This window comes from Drosophila ananassae, chromosome 3L (genome assembly GCF_017639315.1).
Source record: "Drosophila ananassae strain 14024-0371.13 chromosome 3L, ASM1763931v2, whole genome shotgun sequence".
NCBI lineage: Eukaryota > Metazoa > Arthropoda > Insecta > Diptera > Drosophilidae > Drosophila > Drosophila ananassae.
In genome coordinates, this window is record NC_057929.1 from 9,180,791 (window position 1) to 9,199,012 (window position 18,222).

Here is an 18,222-nt window from a genome sequence, read left to right on the forward strand (position 1 = left end):
GATTTCCATTTGGCCGAGAGATGTGTTGCATGCAGGCGGCTGGCAGCAGAGAGCACACAGGCTGCAACACACAGACCGGCTGTCGGAGCCTGTCAGTTGGCGAACAATGAAATGTGGCCTGAAAGGATGAGGAGGCCAGTTGGGGCTGCAACAAAAGAAGGATAAGGCAAACTTTTTAATTGAAAACCAACAAAAATATAACGGCAAAAGTTGCAAGTGGTTGACACTTCATACCCGGCCAACCGGGCGTATGCATAATATTGAAGGTGGCCTCCAGGATGCTGAAGAAAATCCTTTGTGAGTACTTAAAGTTTCATATAGAATTATGTATGTATGCAGTCTTCTGTGGATGTGTGGAACTTAATCAGGTTCAGACCCTTGCAGACGGTTACCACGTTGTTATGACGCCAGCCTGCTGCACTGCACCGAATATATATTTAAATTTAAGATTATATACATATGTACATATATGGGCGGATTTCTTTTGGCCACATTGCACTTATGACTGAAAGGGCTGGAATGGTGGCAACTGCTGTTGACACATTTCCATTGCGTTTTATTTGCGTCTCTGCAATACATCGAAGTTGGCATATGCGGCCTACGTGCTGGCTGGCGACTTTTTTCCGTTTTTTTCTGTTGCCTTTCTTTTTAAGCCTTTCTGACGTTGGCCAAATTGACAAAAGTTGGCAACGCAGCGTATCCGCTGCTGGTGTTTACAGTCCCGCGTGGAGCTTAATTGAATCAGCCCGTTGTTTATCGGGCTGCCGCTACTATCTCTGTTATCCTTCAGGACTTTTCTGTCAGCCATCCAGCCATCCCCCTCTAACCCTGATGCACGTCCTGCCATCCTGCCATAGTGCCGGCGGTGTAATGTGATTATCGGGTTGTTTTGCTCGCAATTAGAACAAATTGTCCTTGCTGTGCCAGAACATAAACAAACGGCAGGATGCCAGCAATTGTTATCCGAAGGAACAATGAGCGTCAGTTAAACTGGAGCTCGCAATTCGATTATCCCACCGGCTGCACGGATGCAGTCGTGGATTAATCTTTACTCCTGGAATGCCCCATGGAGCATGATTAAATCGCTCATGAAATCGCAACATCAAGCCATAAAAAATCAATTTCGAGCTTGGTAATTCCGCAAAGATTTACGTTTCAATTTCAGCTACAATAAAAATCAAAGCAACCAGGTCTGTATCCCAGGGATACCAGGACCTTATTCTTCAGCGTGTGTGTATATGTGAGAGTATGCGTGTTTTGGCGAATGTATTTGTGTGTGTGACCATAAGCCGGCTTAGCAGCTTTGTTGACGAAATTAGCAGACTCCAAGGGATGACAAGTGGTTGGGGTCTCCCCCAACTTGTAGACCGTCTTGTGGGATATCTATTTTCGGCATGAGAATTTGGCGGCATTCGCACAGATTTATGCCCCATAAAGGACTGGCTAGACATACATGTCCGCATCGGTCCAGGACACACTAGCTTTATGGCGATGACAATAAAAACGAAGACCCAACCGACAATAAAACCGACAACAAATTCCTGATTATACACAGAACTCTCCTCTCGTAATATACACAACCCGGAGACTTTTTTAATTTTTAGCCCAGTGACAATGTCATAAAATAATCGTGTATTCAGTGGTTAAAGGAATAAAAAACTCCATTGTTTACTTGCCAGCCAACTTTTGTCCTTTAATACCATGGGCTTTTGTTAATTTTTGTTAATTCAAAGTCAACAGCAGCCCGAAAAATAAAGTCTAATCCGTTTGTGTTTGCCCAAGGTAATTGCAGAGGTCATGTTTACTTATGCTCCGCCCTTCATTAATATGTGAAGAGATCCCTTTTGGCCATTTTTCGGAGCACTCCTTTCCCCGGTGTGGACATTATTTTAATTGCGGTAGATATATGTTTTATTGTGTGCACCCTGTTGTGGCAGCATCAGCAGCTTAAGCTAGTTGTAACTGCTAAATGTATAACTGCCGGCCAAGCTCTCGAGCTCCGGCAGGAGCCGCAGGTGCCGAGGCGCACTCACCGTGCACTTTAATAAAGTTCCTCCTAAGTATGCCACTGAGATAGCTCGACTTTCCTTTTCTTCCTGCTTAGTAGTTCTCATTCCTGGTTCGTTGGACAGTGGGTTGGAATTCAGGCATTATATATCTTATTATATAGTCTCAGTTTATTTAGCCTAAGCATCTTATTAAAAGATTTTTCTGTAGGGTTTGTGTTAAGAAGTGAAAGTAGTTTTTATATTTTTCCTTGTTCGAGAGCCTAGAGCCCACTTCCCACGAATCCACCGTATCCACCCCGGTAGCCTTGAGCTCCCCAGGATGATGTCGCAGCGTCCCACTCTCGTACTCAAGACGCTGCAACCTCTTGCAGCTTCATAATTGCCATGGCAACGCCACGCCAACTTCTGCAATACTGGGGCCTGGGCCCTCCTTCGAGAGGAAGGGGGATCTGGTAGCATTTTCACTCTGTTGTTTTCAAATTGCTTTTAGCGATCCCTCATACTTTTATGCAACACTTCAATGGGCTTACGGCAAGGACTCGTGTTCTTACTCGCGTTTTCCATTTGCCGTTCCATAATGACAGGTGCTAAATGAGATTGCTCGCAATTGCATTCCGTTCTTCTGCGCTAGTAATCGGACATTTTCAAGTGTTCTTTGCATTTTAGTTTCAGCTTTAAGCACGCCCCGGGCTCAGGCTCAGACTCAGGCCAGGACAAACTTTTCGGTCAAGAGACGAATCGCGTTGATAAGAAGCATAAAACAGGAACTCCCCGGGGTCACAAAACACTAGAACAGGAGAGCCTGCCGAAAAACTTTACCAGGAAACTGAAACTGAAAATGGTGTTGTGAAAAAGTCAACGTTCTCAAGTCTCGAGTTCATGGAATTGCTTATTTTTTTGTTGCGCTCTTAACTGATTTCCATATTGTTGTTAGTTGCGCGAACTGTGAATTTATATACATATATAATACTTGTGCAAATAAGTAGAAGGAAAGTGCACACACATTTTCAGTTTCAGTTTCGTAGGAAACAAGGAAAAACTTTTACACATTTTGGGGAACCAATTTTTGCACTCTTATCGTGCCAAGTGCCTGCGACATTTCAAGCGAATTTCTTTCCAAATGTCCACTTTGCCTTTAAGCTGTTTTTTGCTTAAATATCATGGTAGATACATGTCTGGTAGACATATGTGAAATACATTTATAATTTAAAGTCCTTCTTGATTTGGTCATCAAAATGGTAATCTGTCTGAAAACAAATGTTAGGCCCTGGATCGATTGAATTGCCATTAGATTTAAACTGGAAATTCAATTTAAATGATGGGGATAATAGCGTAAGAATGACAGGCTAATAAAATGGAAAATGTTTACGCCACGCAAGTAAGCCCCGAGTGCTTTAAGCCATCGTTTCGAGCCAATCCCCAACATAAACACTCAAAGGATGTAGGACAGTGCCAGATTATTCAACAATGACACTAAGAAGCGACTGTCAAAGAGCTGCAGACTCGAGTGCCGAATGTAATTTAGCATTTTAAATATTTACATCTGGCATATGGCATTTGCAAGTGTAATGCCAGCTTAGGGGCCGAGATTAAGCCAAGTTGATGGCGGCTTGCTCAGGGCCAAGCAACACCCACTACTCCTAGATGGTCCTCAGAATTTATAATTTTAATTTAATTTGCATAAACTTCAGCTATCTCGCCTTGGGATCGCACCTTGCCCAGGCACATGTCCAATGAAATGAAACGTTTTTATGACCAGTCAAGGCTGCCCATCCAAGCCTTTTTAAAAACAATAAATTTTAATATTTATGGCACAAGTTTGGTGACGGGGTTTCATAGGCAAAGGACTCGGAAATAATCAAAACAATGACTGCCGGGTGGGAAAAGTTGACAGTTTTAATAAATTTTTCACACAATAATTCAAGAATTATTTGGGTTTTTAAAGCCTCTAAAGAAAAGTTTGGCACAGCAAACATAATAATTTCCAAAACTTTATTTCTATTCAACTTTTTACTGGCTATTAAACTTGCTTGGCTTTTGAATTAACAAATTGTTTGGCAGAAAACACCGATTATTATTTTTAATTAAATATGTATATATCACTTTTGCAAATTCCAAATGACAGATAAATATATTCATGTCGGTATTTCAACACTACCTACACTTGAAAAACTGGCTTTATAAAGTTTATATTTATAATTTAATTTTAAATATTCACTAGTTTTATTTAAAAATAAGGTAAAATATTTGTCATTTAAATTTGGAGCTGTATTTTTTGTTTAATTTCACATTTTTTCAAGTGACATCGTTTTGATAGCTCGTTTAATTTGCTGAATCTGGCTTAAACAAGATAATTGCTTTGGTAAACATTATTCAAACGGAAAGTCAACAGCTGTCAAGTTGGCTTATTATTTAGTGAACGAGATATAAATATTTTGTGGCTTAATTTGCAGTAAAGGGGAAAATCGATTGAGATTCGAGAATTGGACATTTCTCATATGGAAAAAGACTCACAAACAGAAGTAGGAAGCTGTTTCGCCTGGAGCGGTTGTATTAGAATTATTTTCTTGCCCATGGCTAACATTTACCAACTAGTAGTCCTTGTAACTCAAATTCAACGCCAACTGTTGCTTGGCAGGACGACAGGCACTCCAGGAACAGATGCCACAGCCCCGGGGGTGGGAGAAGGTATTGTTATTTTATGTTAATGCATGACATTGTTAAAGCATCTTCAAAATGTACAAAAGAAATTAGCAAATGTGAAAAATAAAAAGAAAATCACCAAAGAAAAGCAACGAATTCAACGGCAACTGTTGACAGTTATCCTGACACAAACACGCATTGTAACGTCTAACAAGCTTCACAGGATCAGGACGCAGGATGCAGGACGCAGAAACAGACGTACCAGCGGCAACGGCACAGGCAGCAGTAGTAGCAGCAAAAGCAAAAGCGACAGCAGCGGCAGCGGCAAACATCGCATGTCACTCAAAGACCTCAGAGTCCTGCTGACAGGCCTTGTGCCCTTGTGTTGTTTGCGGGCCATGGGGATCCGGGTGCCAAGCTTTTGTCATTTACATATTTACACTTTATGCCCGGTACTTAGAGCCCAACTTTAACAGGCGGTGGCAATGCCCCAACACATTTCGTATTTCGCTAAAAATTTCATTCTACAGGATAAGTGTTTTATAACACACATATTCGTTTCAAGAACACACTTTCCGTGTTTTCTTAGCCCATATCTTGGCCAATTCTCATCCGATCCTTGAGCGGAGTTCCTTAAACGATTTTTAGTTCGATTCCCCATCAATCTGCATCAAAATTTGGCAACAAAATTTTCGATCCCTATTTTTCAATTTTTTCTGAGGGACCCCCTTGTAAAATCCAGGGTTTCGATTTTGGCCCCAAACCAAGCCCATATCTTGGCCAATTCTCATCCGATCCTTGAGCGGAGTACCTTAAACGATTTCTAGTTCGATTCTCCTTCAATCTGCATAAAAACCTGCCAACAAAATTTTCGATCCCTATTTTTCAATTTTGTAAAATCCAGAATTTCGATTTTGGCCTCAAACCAAGCCCATATCTTGGCCACTTGTCATCCGAGCGGAATACATTAAACGATTTCTAGCTCGATTCTCCCTCAAACTGCATCAAAACCTGCTAACAAAATTTTTGATTCCTATTTTTCAATTTTTTCTCATGGACCCCCTTGTAAAATCCAGGATTTCCATTTTGGTCCCAAACCAAGCCCATATCTTGGCCAATTCTCATTCGATCCTTGTGCGGAATATCTTTAACTATTTGTAGTTTGATTCCCCTTCAATCTGCATCAAAACCTTGGATCAAAATTTTCGATCCCTATTTTTCAATTTTTTTCTGATGGACCCCCTTGCAAAATCCAGGATTTTGATTTTGGCCCCAAACCAAGCCCATATCTTGGCCAATTCTTATCCTATTCTTGAGCGGAATACCTGTATGTATCTTTACCAATTTAATATGATTTCAAATCTGATTAATTCTCTATCAATCTATTTCAAAATCTGATGTCTAAATTAACGTGAATTCTATTACTCATACGCAGTGTGGCCACAACCATATAGAATAAGTTTCCATTTGGTTTGTTGAACACTTAGATTGTATAAGATTGTTAAAGTTAACTATCTCTTAGTTTATATTCCTTTTTAAGTTGTATATCTTTACGAATTTCCATTTCGATAAGAGTAAAAATGGGTTTTCAAAACTTTTTTATGGTCTTTATGGTGTTTATGCTTTTGTTAAGGATTGTGAAAGTCGAAAGAAAATCGCAGCTGTTAAAAAGTTACAGATTTCTGTAGGAGGGCAACTTTGACTGGACCAAATTTCCATTTTTATTACAATTAATTAGGTATTGCAATAGCTAAGATATTATAATATTGTAATCTCTAACGAGGACTCAATTCCTTTTCCGCACCGCCACCTGATATTGTTTTGCATGCCGCCGGAGGCAGGTGAAATGCAATTTCTGGTTGTGAATGCAGGCCAGAAAGTCCTTAAGGCGTCCTCGCCGACAAAGTGGCGGATGGGAAAATGCAATTTGCAGGAAAAAGGCCAGAATAACAGCACATAACTGTTTCGCTTTAATGCAATTTGCATGAATCCGCCGGCCGACAGAGTGTTAACAGGGACTCTGTTAGCACAGGACCTGCTGTGTTTAGTGCGCACAACTCATTCATAAACGTGGCTCGGAGGACGAGCGAGCGCATCTCTCGCCGCCAAGTCGAGAGAGAGCCGAGAGCGGCAATTGAGTTGTCGACGTCTCGGCTGTGTGTGTGCAATAAATAGAAAGGACACAGCATCCGCAGGACACAGCAGGCGTCGCAGCGTTGAGTCGAGCATCGAACGCCGAACGCGGAACCCGGAACGTTCAGAAGCGAGTGTGACGGTAGTGAGCTTGTGTCAGTTATCGCGTAGCCGCCGTGTGTGACGGACAGATGCCGACGCCAGAGTCCTGAGCCAGGGCGGGGATTTAAACATTTCGCATGCCAAGTGCATTCAATTAACATAAAATGTAATTAGAGAAGCTCAATCCTCAATCCAATGCGCCCTCGTACTATTAATTATAATTAAATGCAAACAAACGGAAAGTGAGCAGCGGCGACAAAGAGAGTCGCGAATAATTCATGGAATTTAATATTGCCGTGCATAGTGCAACTCAAATATAATCAAGTAGAACGGAAATTGTCGCAAATTAAAAGTAAATTAAATATTACCAGGTCAGGCTGTAGAGGCCCCTCACCGTTCGGACTGTTTTTATTAGAAGTTATGGCTTCCAGCGAGCTTAGTTTCATCTATCAATGTGTGTGCGGCGGTTGACAGTCGGTGTTGTGGGTGGATGTGGATGTGGAATGGACTGGGATGAGATATGTGTGAGTGTGAGTGGGCTTGGGATTGGGTGCGTGATATTGCCGCTGGCATGGCGCTAATTTCTCACACTTCAAACGTGGTCGGGACTGGCAATGAATTTCCGTTCTCCAGCTACCTCCTGCGGATGCTTTCATTTGGTTTTGTTTTGTTTTGTTAGGTCCTCGCAGCTCACATTCCGATTTCCAGGCAACTTCTACTCACCTACGAGTGGGCCCTAGGCTCAAGTGTTGTTGTTTGGTTAGCTAAGCTTGGCTCTGCTTTGCTTTCCCTAGTGCCATAAATTAAGTAGATTGACACTGCATTTACCCTGGCCACTGACTAAACACTGGTGGCAGTGGGTAGTGGGCATATATCACACAGCATAACATTATTTATTTCAATTTATATTGGTTTGTTTTTCTCAGTGGATGCTTACTCTTTCCCTGCTTCGCTTTCACTTCTTTATGATTAGTTAATGGGATTCAATTTCATTCGAAATTGGCCACCACAAAACGTAGCAATCGCAGCTGCCGCAGCTTCCTTTCACTGATTACATAAGGCACGTTCTTGGGGAAACACTTGTTGGCTTGGCTGGATTTTCTCTGCCCAACCAGTCAGCCAACCAGCCAGGCAGTCAACCAACCAGCCATTCAGTCAGCCATCCAGCCAGGCACGTAGACTCGTAGAAAGAAAGAGGTCGGAATGTGGGGGCAGGATGAGGATGAAGGGGATTATACGGGAAGGTAGAACGAATCACAGTTGTGCAATTACGAACTTGGCGAAATAAATTCAATATAAGCGGCCTAATGGCAGTAGTTGAGTTTCCATTTACATTCAGTCTTCCATAAATTGGCGGGGCTGCGCGAAACCGTTGCCTACTTACGGGCGCCTACATTTAACGGTGGCAGAAGTGCAGAAATACCACTTCCACTTCCACTTCCAGTTCCACTCCCACCACCACTCCCAAGTGGCAACATGAAAAAGTACAAGTGTGCATTCTAAGAATAACAAACAACTCGAGTGAGATAAAAACAGCAGCGACTGTTACTGCGAATGCGACTGCGACTACGATATAAAGTGCCAGCGTAAACACAGCCAACGAAAGCGTAAACAAACAGACGGATAAAGAAAGCACCGGAGCAACCCAAATCGGCGAACAAACATCGGTGTCCTTTACCAAATCTGTATCAGTGTGGTGGCTGTGTTATTCTGTGTGTGTGTGTTTGTTTGTGTGTTAGCCAAAGGCAAACGCAGTTGCAAAAAAATGTGCAAGTAATGTGCAGCCAGTAAAGTGCAATGCCATCCGTAAAATCCGCCGAAAGTGAGATTCTTCTTGGGATTATTAGGAGCGACAGAAACTTCCGCAGCAACATGACAAACGGCAATTCCTTGAGGTCCTGCCTCCTGCTGCTGTGCACCATCCTAGGATTATTTTACCCCCGGACCCATGGTGAGTCACTACACTCTTCATTTTCCATCATGGGCTTAAGAACCTCTCTGGGTCTGGGTCTGGGACCCGATTGCTTGGCTTGAGTTATGGAATGGCACAAGGAATAAAAACGGAAAAACTCATTTTACAGCCTTATTAAATCCGTATTACATAAATTACGCCAAGCGTTTCACTTTGAATTTTTATGGGCGTTTTACGCTTTCGCTCTTCACGATTTCCATTTGCCACTTTTATGTCATAATGAGTGCAGCCTTTTGATTTAATGACAACTGCTTTCCATAAAACAACACATCCATATGCACATCCAGCACAGCCAGTCTGCTGGCTTTTATGCGGCCTGTAGCCAGTGATTTATTTGACTCCTTATTTTTATGATAATTTATCAAATATGCATAATAAAATGCCAGCAGCGCCACCGTTTATGGCGCTTTCGAAATTTATCCAAAAATTTTATTTGAAAAAGCGGCAACAGCTTGCCGATCAGATCCATATGCTTCCCTCGGATGTGTCTCAGGCCACGATATTTATTGTTATTTTGAGAAATATAAACTTTTAATAGGAGCTTTCTTTAAACTTTAAAAATAAATAAAATAGAAACCTTAATACATAGACCACCAAAAAGCGTTAAGAAATAAAATTTCTCATAAGATCGTGGTTATTGGTGCGCATGTGAGAGTCATATCAGCATGGGATTATTTGGAATTTGTTTTCCCCCATGCAGCTTTGCCCTTTGAGTATCTAGACGAGCATGATGACTTCAACTATGACCTGGACACGGCTCAATCGCAGGCGAAGTACGACGCCCGCCTCCTCTCCCAGCAGATGCTCAGCGAAGCGGAGCTGCAGCGGCAGAGAGCGGAGACCGGACACGATGACGGCTTGGATACCGATTCGACACGGGCTCAGGGGATTCCATCGGCTAGTGGCACGGATCCAGCCGGCTCAGCGGAGGAGGAGGAGCTGGAGCCTCACAGTCGAGCAGCCGCTTGCTTCACCAACGGCCACAAGTACACGCACGGACAGAAGGTAAAAAGGACTTTTGGCCATGTCTGTGAAACTATTAAAAAAATGCTAGTGAGGCTTTTAGTTAATAGATTTTTTTAAAAGGAATATCTTAACAATAATGTTCCAGAAACAGTAATAACTATATTTAAATGGACTTTAATTTAGTCTTTGTCATAATCTACAAGAATTTGTAAGAAGATTTTAGGTACTAGTTAGTTATAACTAAGTTTCTCATTTAACAATAAATAATAATAAGATAATAAACCAAAAAATTTCTCTAACTAAACTAATTGAAAGAGTGTAGCTTTGCTTTTCTTTTATTCAAAAATATTTCAAGGGTTATGCATTTTTGGCAATGCATTGCCAAAGCAAAAGTATTGTAGTTTATTGCAAATGTATCTTTTTAAAGTCGCTTAAAGCAGTAAGCTTACCCAATTAGATGCAATTCTGTTGGATTATAAACTCGAAACAGGCTCTTGCCTGCATTTGTTAGATACCTTTGTATCTCCAAGGCTTTGCTTGTTGCATCACTAAGCTTTCAAATCGTTTTGCATGTTGATTGAGGATTTTGTTGCCAATACGAATAGATACACACACACACAATTGTGAAGCCTTGAAAATATCATATCTTATGATTTTCCTATTCGATTCTGAAAACAGGTGCCCCGGCTGGATGCCTGCGAAGTGTGCCTGTGCATGGACGGCGAGATATTTTGCTGGTGGGAGAAGTGCGGTTAGTTTCCCAGCAGGCTCCTGGCCTGGTCCTCCATCTACGGCATGCATAATATAACAAGAAACTTTCTGCCTTTTTCTTCCTTGAATTCCCAGATAAGGCCAATGTAAACAGGGCGAAGGCGGCAGCCGCACCGGAGACAGTCGAGATGTCAGAAAGCCACAGCGACAGGAACAGCAACCGCGATGGAGACAGCAAAGAAGCTGGGTATGGCGACGGCGTTGGCGTTGGCGTTGGCGACGGTGAAGGCGAAGGCGACTATTCAGATCCATATCGGCAAGATAGCACAACGGGAAAGTCAACAAAAGTGCATAAAACGGCTAGGAAAGTTGGCAAGCGGCATAAGCATCGCAAGAATCAAAAGAATTTTAATGACTACGAAGTTTACCACAGCCACAGGCAGAAGCCGAAGCAGGAGCAGCAGCAGCGGCAGCAGAAGCAGAATATGCCAGATTATAAAAAGTCTGGCATAAAGCAACAGCTCCCGCATCAGCAAAAGCAGAAACAAAAGCATCAGAGCGACGATGGTGGCAACTACAATATAATCAAGCAACACAAACACGAGCAGCAGCAGCTACAGCAACAGCAGCAGCAGAAACCAAAGTTGGCTGAAAAACAGCAGCCGAATGCGGAGGCTCTGGCTGTTAATCAGGCCGCAAAGGCAACGCATTATCAGCAGCCAGTGGTGGCCACACCCCCACATTCCGAACAGCAACATCATCCGCACCAGCAACCGCATTCGTCCAGCAAAATCTTAAATTTTCCCGAAAACTTGCCGGCCGTGCTTTATTACGATTACAAGACCGAAGAGCATGAGCACCATCAACACCAGCACCATCAGCAGCATTTGCTTCACGAAAAGCAACGACTGCAACACCAAATGCAGCAACAGCAACAGGAGCAGGAGCAGAAAGAGGCGTTGTCGCGACAAAAGGCAGCTGAATCAGGAGCAGCAGGAGCTGGAAATCAAGCAGATGCAGGCGTTGAACTCACTGCCGACGTGACTGCTGATAAAAACTTTGATGAGGCGGAAACCGACAGCGATATTTTGCCAGAGCCACCAACAAAGCGACCAAAGGGAGGACCCACACAATGGCCGGCCAGTGGCAGCACAACCACCACCAAGGCGTTGATGACAACCCAGTCAGGCGTTCCCTCCGAACTAGCAGCCATAGCAGTAGCAGCAGCAGCAGCACCAGCAACATCATCTGTGACACCGGCAACAACTACAACGACGACAAAAACAAATGAAATGGTGACAACCACGCTGTCTGGCCTGGAGAAAGCCATGGCCACAGTCTCAGTCCCGAATGTGAGTAGAGTCCTTGGTCTTTGAAGGGTCTTTGGCATCCTTGTTTATGCTCTGCGAGAAGGTATCCTGGGGTTACTCATAAGGTTGCACATAAACTTTTCATTTTATCAAGTTTTCTCATTATGTTTGGGATAAAGGCTTCAAAACTTAGAAACCCTGTAAATAATGCATAGAAGTATCTAATTTTAACAATTAATTATCTTATGAGCTTAGAGGTATCCATAAATTCGGTGCCTGGCTTTGTATAACCTCTTGCTTCTGCACTTTCGAGGGCCCAATTAGACTTTGGGGCACTTCATTGGGTGCCACTTCATTGGCAGTGGCACCAGTGAGCCTGAAATGCTGTCTCGTAATGGAGTTTTTCATGCTCGAGTTGGTTTATTATTTACTATTCAGTCAAGTCGAATTAACCATCGGGATTTTACTTCTCGCTTCCAGTCCGGACAGCTGCAACATGATCGCAGTGGACATGACCCCGAGGAGCTGGATGACGCCTTCCACCGGTGGCTGACATCTACGGAGCTAAATGGCGACAACACAAACCCGCTTGACGATAACTTGGAGCAGGAAACGCCAACATCGACAATAATCGATGATGTGGGCATCATCAACAAAAGTGACAGGAGCAACAGCAACAGCAGCATCAACAACAGCAATGCTCCCAAAGACAATGGCAACGGGAATGGAATTGCCGATGCTGTCTTCTTTCGCAGCTCGTACAACGATTACAGCAGTGAATTCAATGGGAGCGTTGTCAATATTGACATTACACTAACTGCAGTTGATGTGCATCCCCGTCGCCAAACGGATTTAATTGCAAATGGCAACAGAACGTCAAGTGAGAACGGCAACAGCGATAGAGCAGCGGGAGCAACAACAATGGACCCGCAGGCTGGAAGCAGTAGCAGCAGCAGCATCAGCAGAGCCAGAAGCGGTAGCAATCAGGACAACACTCAGCACAGCTCGATTGTCCTTCCATATACCATGACAACAATTATAACAACCACGCCGATGGCACCGGGGCGTATGTGCAATGTTTTGGGTAAGCATTCAAGTCAGCGACTGACTAACAGGGTTAGGTGCACAGAGAAAATCACTTGAACTGCATTTTAAATTAAATAATTAATTCATAAAAAAGCCACTAACATGGATGTATTAAAAACATCATTTTGTGGTTCATAACATGTAGTTCAAATGCGCAGCCTTCTATTTTAATGAGCATTATTTTACGTTGTGTTGAAAGCTTGTTAATCATTTTTTGTAGGCCTTTTTAATAAATGTTATTTTCCTATTTTTTGCTAATTATTCATTTATGTTTAATATGCTTTGTGATATTTATGAACATACTTATTTTGAAAATCAATTAAATAAGTTTTTTGTGGAAAAGGATCTATTTAAAATGAAATAATAAAGTGATACATTTCTAATTTAAAAATTTCATTAAACTTAATGCGATAAATAATTTAAATCAATAAAGTGTTTTTCTGTTTTTGCAAAGGAAACTAAATAAGCAAACTGATAAAATATACTTTATTATTTTAAACATCAATGGCTAAGAAAAACTACAATTTCAGTTAATTTTAAATGATTTTTTAGCCTTAATTTCCTGTATATATTTTTTATTTATTGATTCTTTTATTGATTTGTGAATATAGAATATATTATTAAAGAATCTTTTCTCCGTGCACCACCTCGAAAAGCACTTTCCCGCAACAAACTACATTTTATTGCTGGCCGTCAGAATTGATCACTTCCTAATCGCATTTAACTGCAAATCGAACTCGGTTTCGGTGTTGTGGCTGTTGTTGGTGTTTTGTGTTCTGTTTGTTGCAGGGAAACTGTATAAAATTGGCGACATTCTGCCACAGGATACGGGCAACTGTCTGCAGTGCATCTGCACAGATGCCGTGACCCCGGACGAGATGCCGAGCGTCACCTGCAGTCCGCACAACTGTCCGCCCCTCGTCCTCCCGGACTTGTTCGACGCGACCGGTTACTGAGGTTACGGGCTAGTGCTGTAAGGTGCGCCGGAGGAGTAGGAGGAGCAGCTGTTGGAATTTCTCAATAGATTAAATCTTGATTTAAACAGGAAACCGAAGCCACTAACTGCAGCATGTCATCGAGGGCGCAATCGTAACGAATCGCATCGAGTCGAATCGAATAAATGTGACAGACACTCCCCAAAGTCAGCACCCACTTTCATATTGCATGTTCAGACGTCTCAACTAACTCAACTAAGCATAAATTGTATGGATTTCAGTGTAAAGCCCTCCCTATCACGAGTGTCCTGAGCACTCTTTAAACGAATACCTATCAGCCAGCATACATATATATATACTATATTCGTGTAAAACTCTATATATATATATTGATCTAAACAGACCAGAGGAGAGACGATGTGTGAGAATAATGAGGCACAGTCTAGATTTAAGCCGAGTGTTTTTGCATTTTATAAGAAAGCGAAGCAAATCTCTCCCCAATGTAGTTTATCGGATATATCAGACAACCAGACAGAACCCATTGAATGTATACAGCAGTAGAACTTTTAAAGAATTTATAGATGTACCGCAACAGAAACATATATATACAAAACCCTATATATATATCTATATCTATATATTATCTATACGTATTCGAATTCAGTTCAAATACTTCAAACCTTATTTCCCGACTGACAATGAGACAAAGGCGCGAAATGTTTTGAATTCAAAAAGCGGGAGACACCCGATCACAGAAAATTAATTATACAAGTATAGGAAACTAAATCTATAACGAAAAAAACTGAACAATGACAAATAATGAATAAACGTGTTAATATTTAATTTTTATACTAAAGTCAGACACGGTTCTGTTTATCATTTGTGCTTCATTTTAAAGAATTATAATACGTAAAGTACGGACGTGTTGATTGTACATGAAGATAATTGATCGAAGCTGAATCTAGCAAAGGAAGACACCATATCGTGTAGTAATAACAAATAAAAGGTAAATTCTTAGAAACTATCGTATCGATTCAGTGATTTCTAAATTTGCAACTATGCAGTTTCAATTTTGTTTAATTTATTTCTAAAGAATTTTAGGCGTGATAAACATTGATTCATTCGAGACGAGTTATATTAAGTGAGAATATATAATATGTATGTACTTGAAAAGTAGGAAAGAATTTCGATTATAAGGGCGAGTAATGAACAAAAAAAAATAAATACAAATGAGTTTTTATACAAACCGTAGGCAATGTCGATCAAAACTATATATGGACATATGGAACTATAGAATCAAAATGCAAAATATACGTACGTACACACATATTTACTTGAAATACTCGACCATACACACCGGATGCGACCGTAAATATTTATTATTGATGTTCCGCAAGAGAAACGCAAACTCAAAACACAAATACAAATATAAACACAACTAAAAATACAAATGAAATCGAATTGGAACAAATGGAATCGAATTAAAAATGTATACAGAACTATAAAATGCGTAATATATACATATGTGTGTAAAATAAATATAACTACAACTCTCAAGTAATCTACACATTAACACACTGCGTTTCAATGGCGTTTGTTTAAAAGAACGATTTAATTCAAATTGAAATAAATAAACCGAAACCCAGATAAGTAAACTAAACCGAGCAGTGTTTTATTAAGATATCCATGGAATCAAAACCCTCTGGCCGTGGTAAGTTGTCACATTAATATTTAATTATACATTAACATTTAGTTCAAAAGCATTTTTGTTTCAACTGTGTTCGGCTGCTCTTGAAAAATGTATTAATTTATTGTGTAAGGTAAATTTTTAAACCAACATTTGAATTTCTGTTATTCACCCTCACTGCCAGACTCGAAACCAGAGTCGTCAGCAAGATCGCCTATACCTAGCGCTTGCATCCGCATTTCAAGGATTCCTGCAGGAGAAAGGAATTATAAAAGGATTTATAGACTTGGGGAAATAAGAAAGGAAAGTTTCTAGGCTATATGATGCCCGGTACTCTCAGCTTCCACTTCCTAATAGCGGAAGCTTTGTTTCAGTTATAAACATTTCCACGAACACACGAGTACCGGGTATAAAAACTCTTAAAAGTGGAAAAACATTGTATGACTACTTCCGGCCTATAAGCTTAAGCCAGGAGGCATCATTATTATTTAAAAATATTCACCAGCTTGGACTGCGTTGGCTGGATCAGGATGTCCGAGTGCGGGAACCGGAGCCGGACGGTTGGCGGCAGCGGTCGATGGACCCGCGGCAGGGTTAGCAGCAGCAGGTTCAGGAGCTGCCAGAGGGACCCCTCCGATATTATAGGGAACGACACGACGCAGGCGATGAGCCTGGAGACGTTGGCGCTGTTCCTGGCTGCGGAGGAATCTCACCGCTCGCTGGTTATCTCCACCACCGTCCATGGCACTAAGAAGGACTCGAAAGGGTGCGGACTGGGCCACAAAAGAACTTGAAAACTTTAACTATAGAATATTGATGATTGCTTTCCGCTTTTCGATATTTTTGTTTTAGAATTTGGATGGCTTTTAGCTATAGATACAGCATTCACTCTGAAAAAGGCGTCGACACCCAACGGACGTCGAATTGACAGACCGCACAAAGGCAATATGTTGGCCGAAATCGGCTAGCGGCAAGTGGCAAGCGGCCAGTGGCAGATTGCCTGTTTAATATTGTTCGGTTAAAGCCCATGGCTCATATACCCCTTCATATTGTCAACTTATTAGTTTTTTTTTTTTGGGGTGGGGTGGGGTGGCCTGCAAGCCGCAATCAGCGTAGTGCCAGAAGCCTTCAACCACAGAGTACTTTCCAGCTGTGCATGTGTAACCGGAAGCGGAAGTCGGGTCCCGTTCCGTTCTGGTGGCCGACCGCATGAAGCCATTTGGTCATTTGGCCATTTTGCCATTCGGCCATTTCCCCATTTCGGTCTCTAACCCACACTCTCACAAACACACCCTCACACACAGTCTGCCACACAGTTGCCTACAAAAGTAGACGGCTTGCCGCACAATACTTTGCTGTCAATTTGTGATAACGGCGGCTTTATTTGAAAATATGTGCGACTTTATTTGCCGGCTGCGACAAGCCGATTTTTGCGGCCAATCTGGCTGACAGATACTATGTGTATATGGGCGGTGGGGGTGGTGTGTTGTTGAGTGGGCGCGGTTGTGGCAGCGTGTGAAATTGAATATTTACAAGCGTCCATTCAGGTGGCGTGTGCTTTCAGTTAGAGGCACTGAATAGTTTGGCTTTAAGCGATTAAGGGTCGGCTAAAGAGAAGCCCTAGCAACCGCAGTGCTTCCCGCATTCGCCCAGTCCGGAGTCCATTTCCAACATTATTTTTTAATGGCCTGCAGTACCCTTTCGCTGGACCCGAAGGTCTCAGCTAATTAAATTCCATACACCCACTTGTGCGTTATATGTGGGTAAGCAATCGTATATATTTAAATTGGCTCCTGCCAGGGAGCCAGGGAGTGTGCACATTTTTAATTGCGCTGCACATTTGCATTTGAATGGAGCATTTCACAGGCTGATAAGCCGGAATAAAGGCAACAGTTGTGCTGCAGGGCCAGAGCCAAAGATATATGTTGGTTCTGGCCAGGCCAGGCCAGGCCGGGCCACGCCCCCCCAAAACATCTGGCCTGCATGCGTATAGTACTACATTATACGTATTTTTTTACTGATTTCCAGAATGTGTAATTTTCAAGTTGACAACTTTTGTCCTAAAGCAGTGACCTCGTTACACAAACACAAACATCCTGCCCGGGAATCTCACACACAGTATACCTAGTATTTCATGTAAAGTACTCCCAGCATATAGTATATAGCACTATGGCTGCTACTTCAGACCGGAATCGGCCCGCAGCCACAAAACCCAGTAAACTAAGCAGCACAGAGGCAAAGGGGCAGTGGCAGTGGCAGTGCCACTACCACCAGTTCTAAGGGGAAAATGCATTTCAATGCTGGACGGAAAAAGGAGAAAGTCGGAGAACAAAAGGCAAAATGGCTTTTTTAAATTTTACTGCCTCTGCTTCGATTCTTGCCGCTAATGGAAACATTGCAATTTTTGCTCTCTACGTTTCATTCATCCTGCTTTTTCTTGGTGTGTCCTTGCTGGCATTATCCTTGAAGCCTGATGCGCTTTTGGTAAGTTTCGATCTTGACAAGAAGTTAATTAAGGCTGTTTTTTTAGGATATTAAATGAAATATAAACCCTATTAGGAAACACAAACTAGCTATCCAATTTCTTGTTTTGGCCCGAAACACGTGCCGCATAAAGGACCTCCCCACTGGGCTGTCATTTAAGCCATTTTTAATGACAGACTGACGC

At 42.0% G+C, this 18,222-nt stretch overlaps 2 protein-coding genes across 6 annotated transcripts; one reads left to right on the plus strand and one right to left on the minus strand.

Moving 5' to 3' along the window:
• Positions 1-6,845: 6,845 nt before the first annotated feature.
• LOC6495987 (uncharacterized protein DDB_G0283357) lies at positions 6,846-15,527 on the plus strand. 5 transcript variants are annotated; one of them, XM_014908090.3, is made up of 8 exons: positions 6,848-7,239; positions 8,332-8,838; positions 9,560-9,864; positions 10,504-10,576; positions 10,672-11,888; positions 12,327-12,930; positions 13,722-13,910; positions 13,978-15,527. In XM_014908090.3, the coding sequence occupies exons 2-7, from the start codon at positions 8,685-8,687 to the stop codon at positions 13,886-13,888; spliced, it is 2,520 nt and encodes an 839-aa protein (XP_014763576.1). In that variant the 5' UTR covers positions 6,848-7,239; positions 8,332-8,684; the 3' UTR covers positions 13,889-13,910; positions 13,978-15,527. The 5 variants fall into 5 exon arrangements, with proteins under 5 accessions (XP_032306609.1, XP_014763576.1, XP_014763578.1 ...); XM_032450718.2 differs by having other exon boundaries at positions 6,846-7,239; positions 13,722-15,527; XM_014908092.3 differs by having other exon boundaries at positions 6,848-7,053; positions 13,722-15,527.
• Positions 15,519-16,458, minus strand: LOC6494628. The gene is made up of 2 exons (XM_001959950.4): positions 16,057-16,458; positions 15,519-15,804 (listed from the first exon to the last, which is right to left on the minus strand). Exons 1-2 carry the CDS (start codon positions 16,295-16,297, stop codon positions 15,719-15,721), a joined length of 327 nt encoding a protein of 108 aa, XP_001959986.1. The 5' UTR covers positions 16,298-16,458; the 3' UTR covers positions 15,519-15,718.
• Positions 16,459-18,222: the final 1,764 nt, after the last annotated feature.

What these genes read in the sequence shown, in the direction of transcription:
- LOC6495987 (XM_032450718.2), top strand. Translation starts at nt 8,685, where the DNA reads ATGCCATCCGTAAAATCCGCCGAAAGTGAGATTCTTCTTGGGATTATT. An exon ending in TTGCTGGTGGGAGAAGTGCG is followed by an intron (nt 10,577 to 10,671) that starts GTTAGTTTCCCA and finishes TTGAATTCCCAG; the next exon opens with ATAAGGCCAATGTAAACAGG. An exon ending in CCACAGTCTCAGTCCCGAAT is followed by an intron (nt 11,889 to 12,326) that starts GTGAGTAGAGTC and finishes TCTCGCTTCCAG; the next exon opens with TCCGGACAGCTGCAACATGA.
- LOC6494628 (XM_001959950.4), bottom strand. Translation starts at nt 16,297, where the DNA reads ATGGACGGTGGTGGAGATAACCAGCGAGCGGTGAGATTCCTCCGCAGC. An exon ending in AGCCAACGCAGTCCAAGCTG is followed by an intron (nt 15,805 to 16,056) that starts GTGAATATTTTT and finishes TTTCTCCTGCAG; the next exon opens with GAATCCTTGAAATGCGGATG.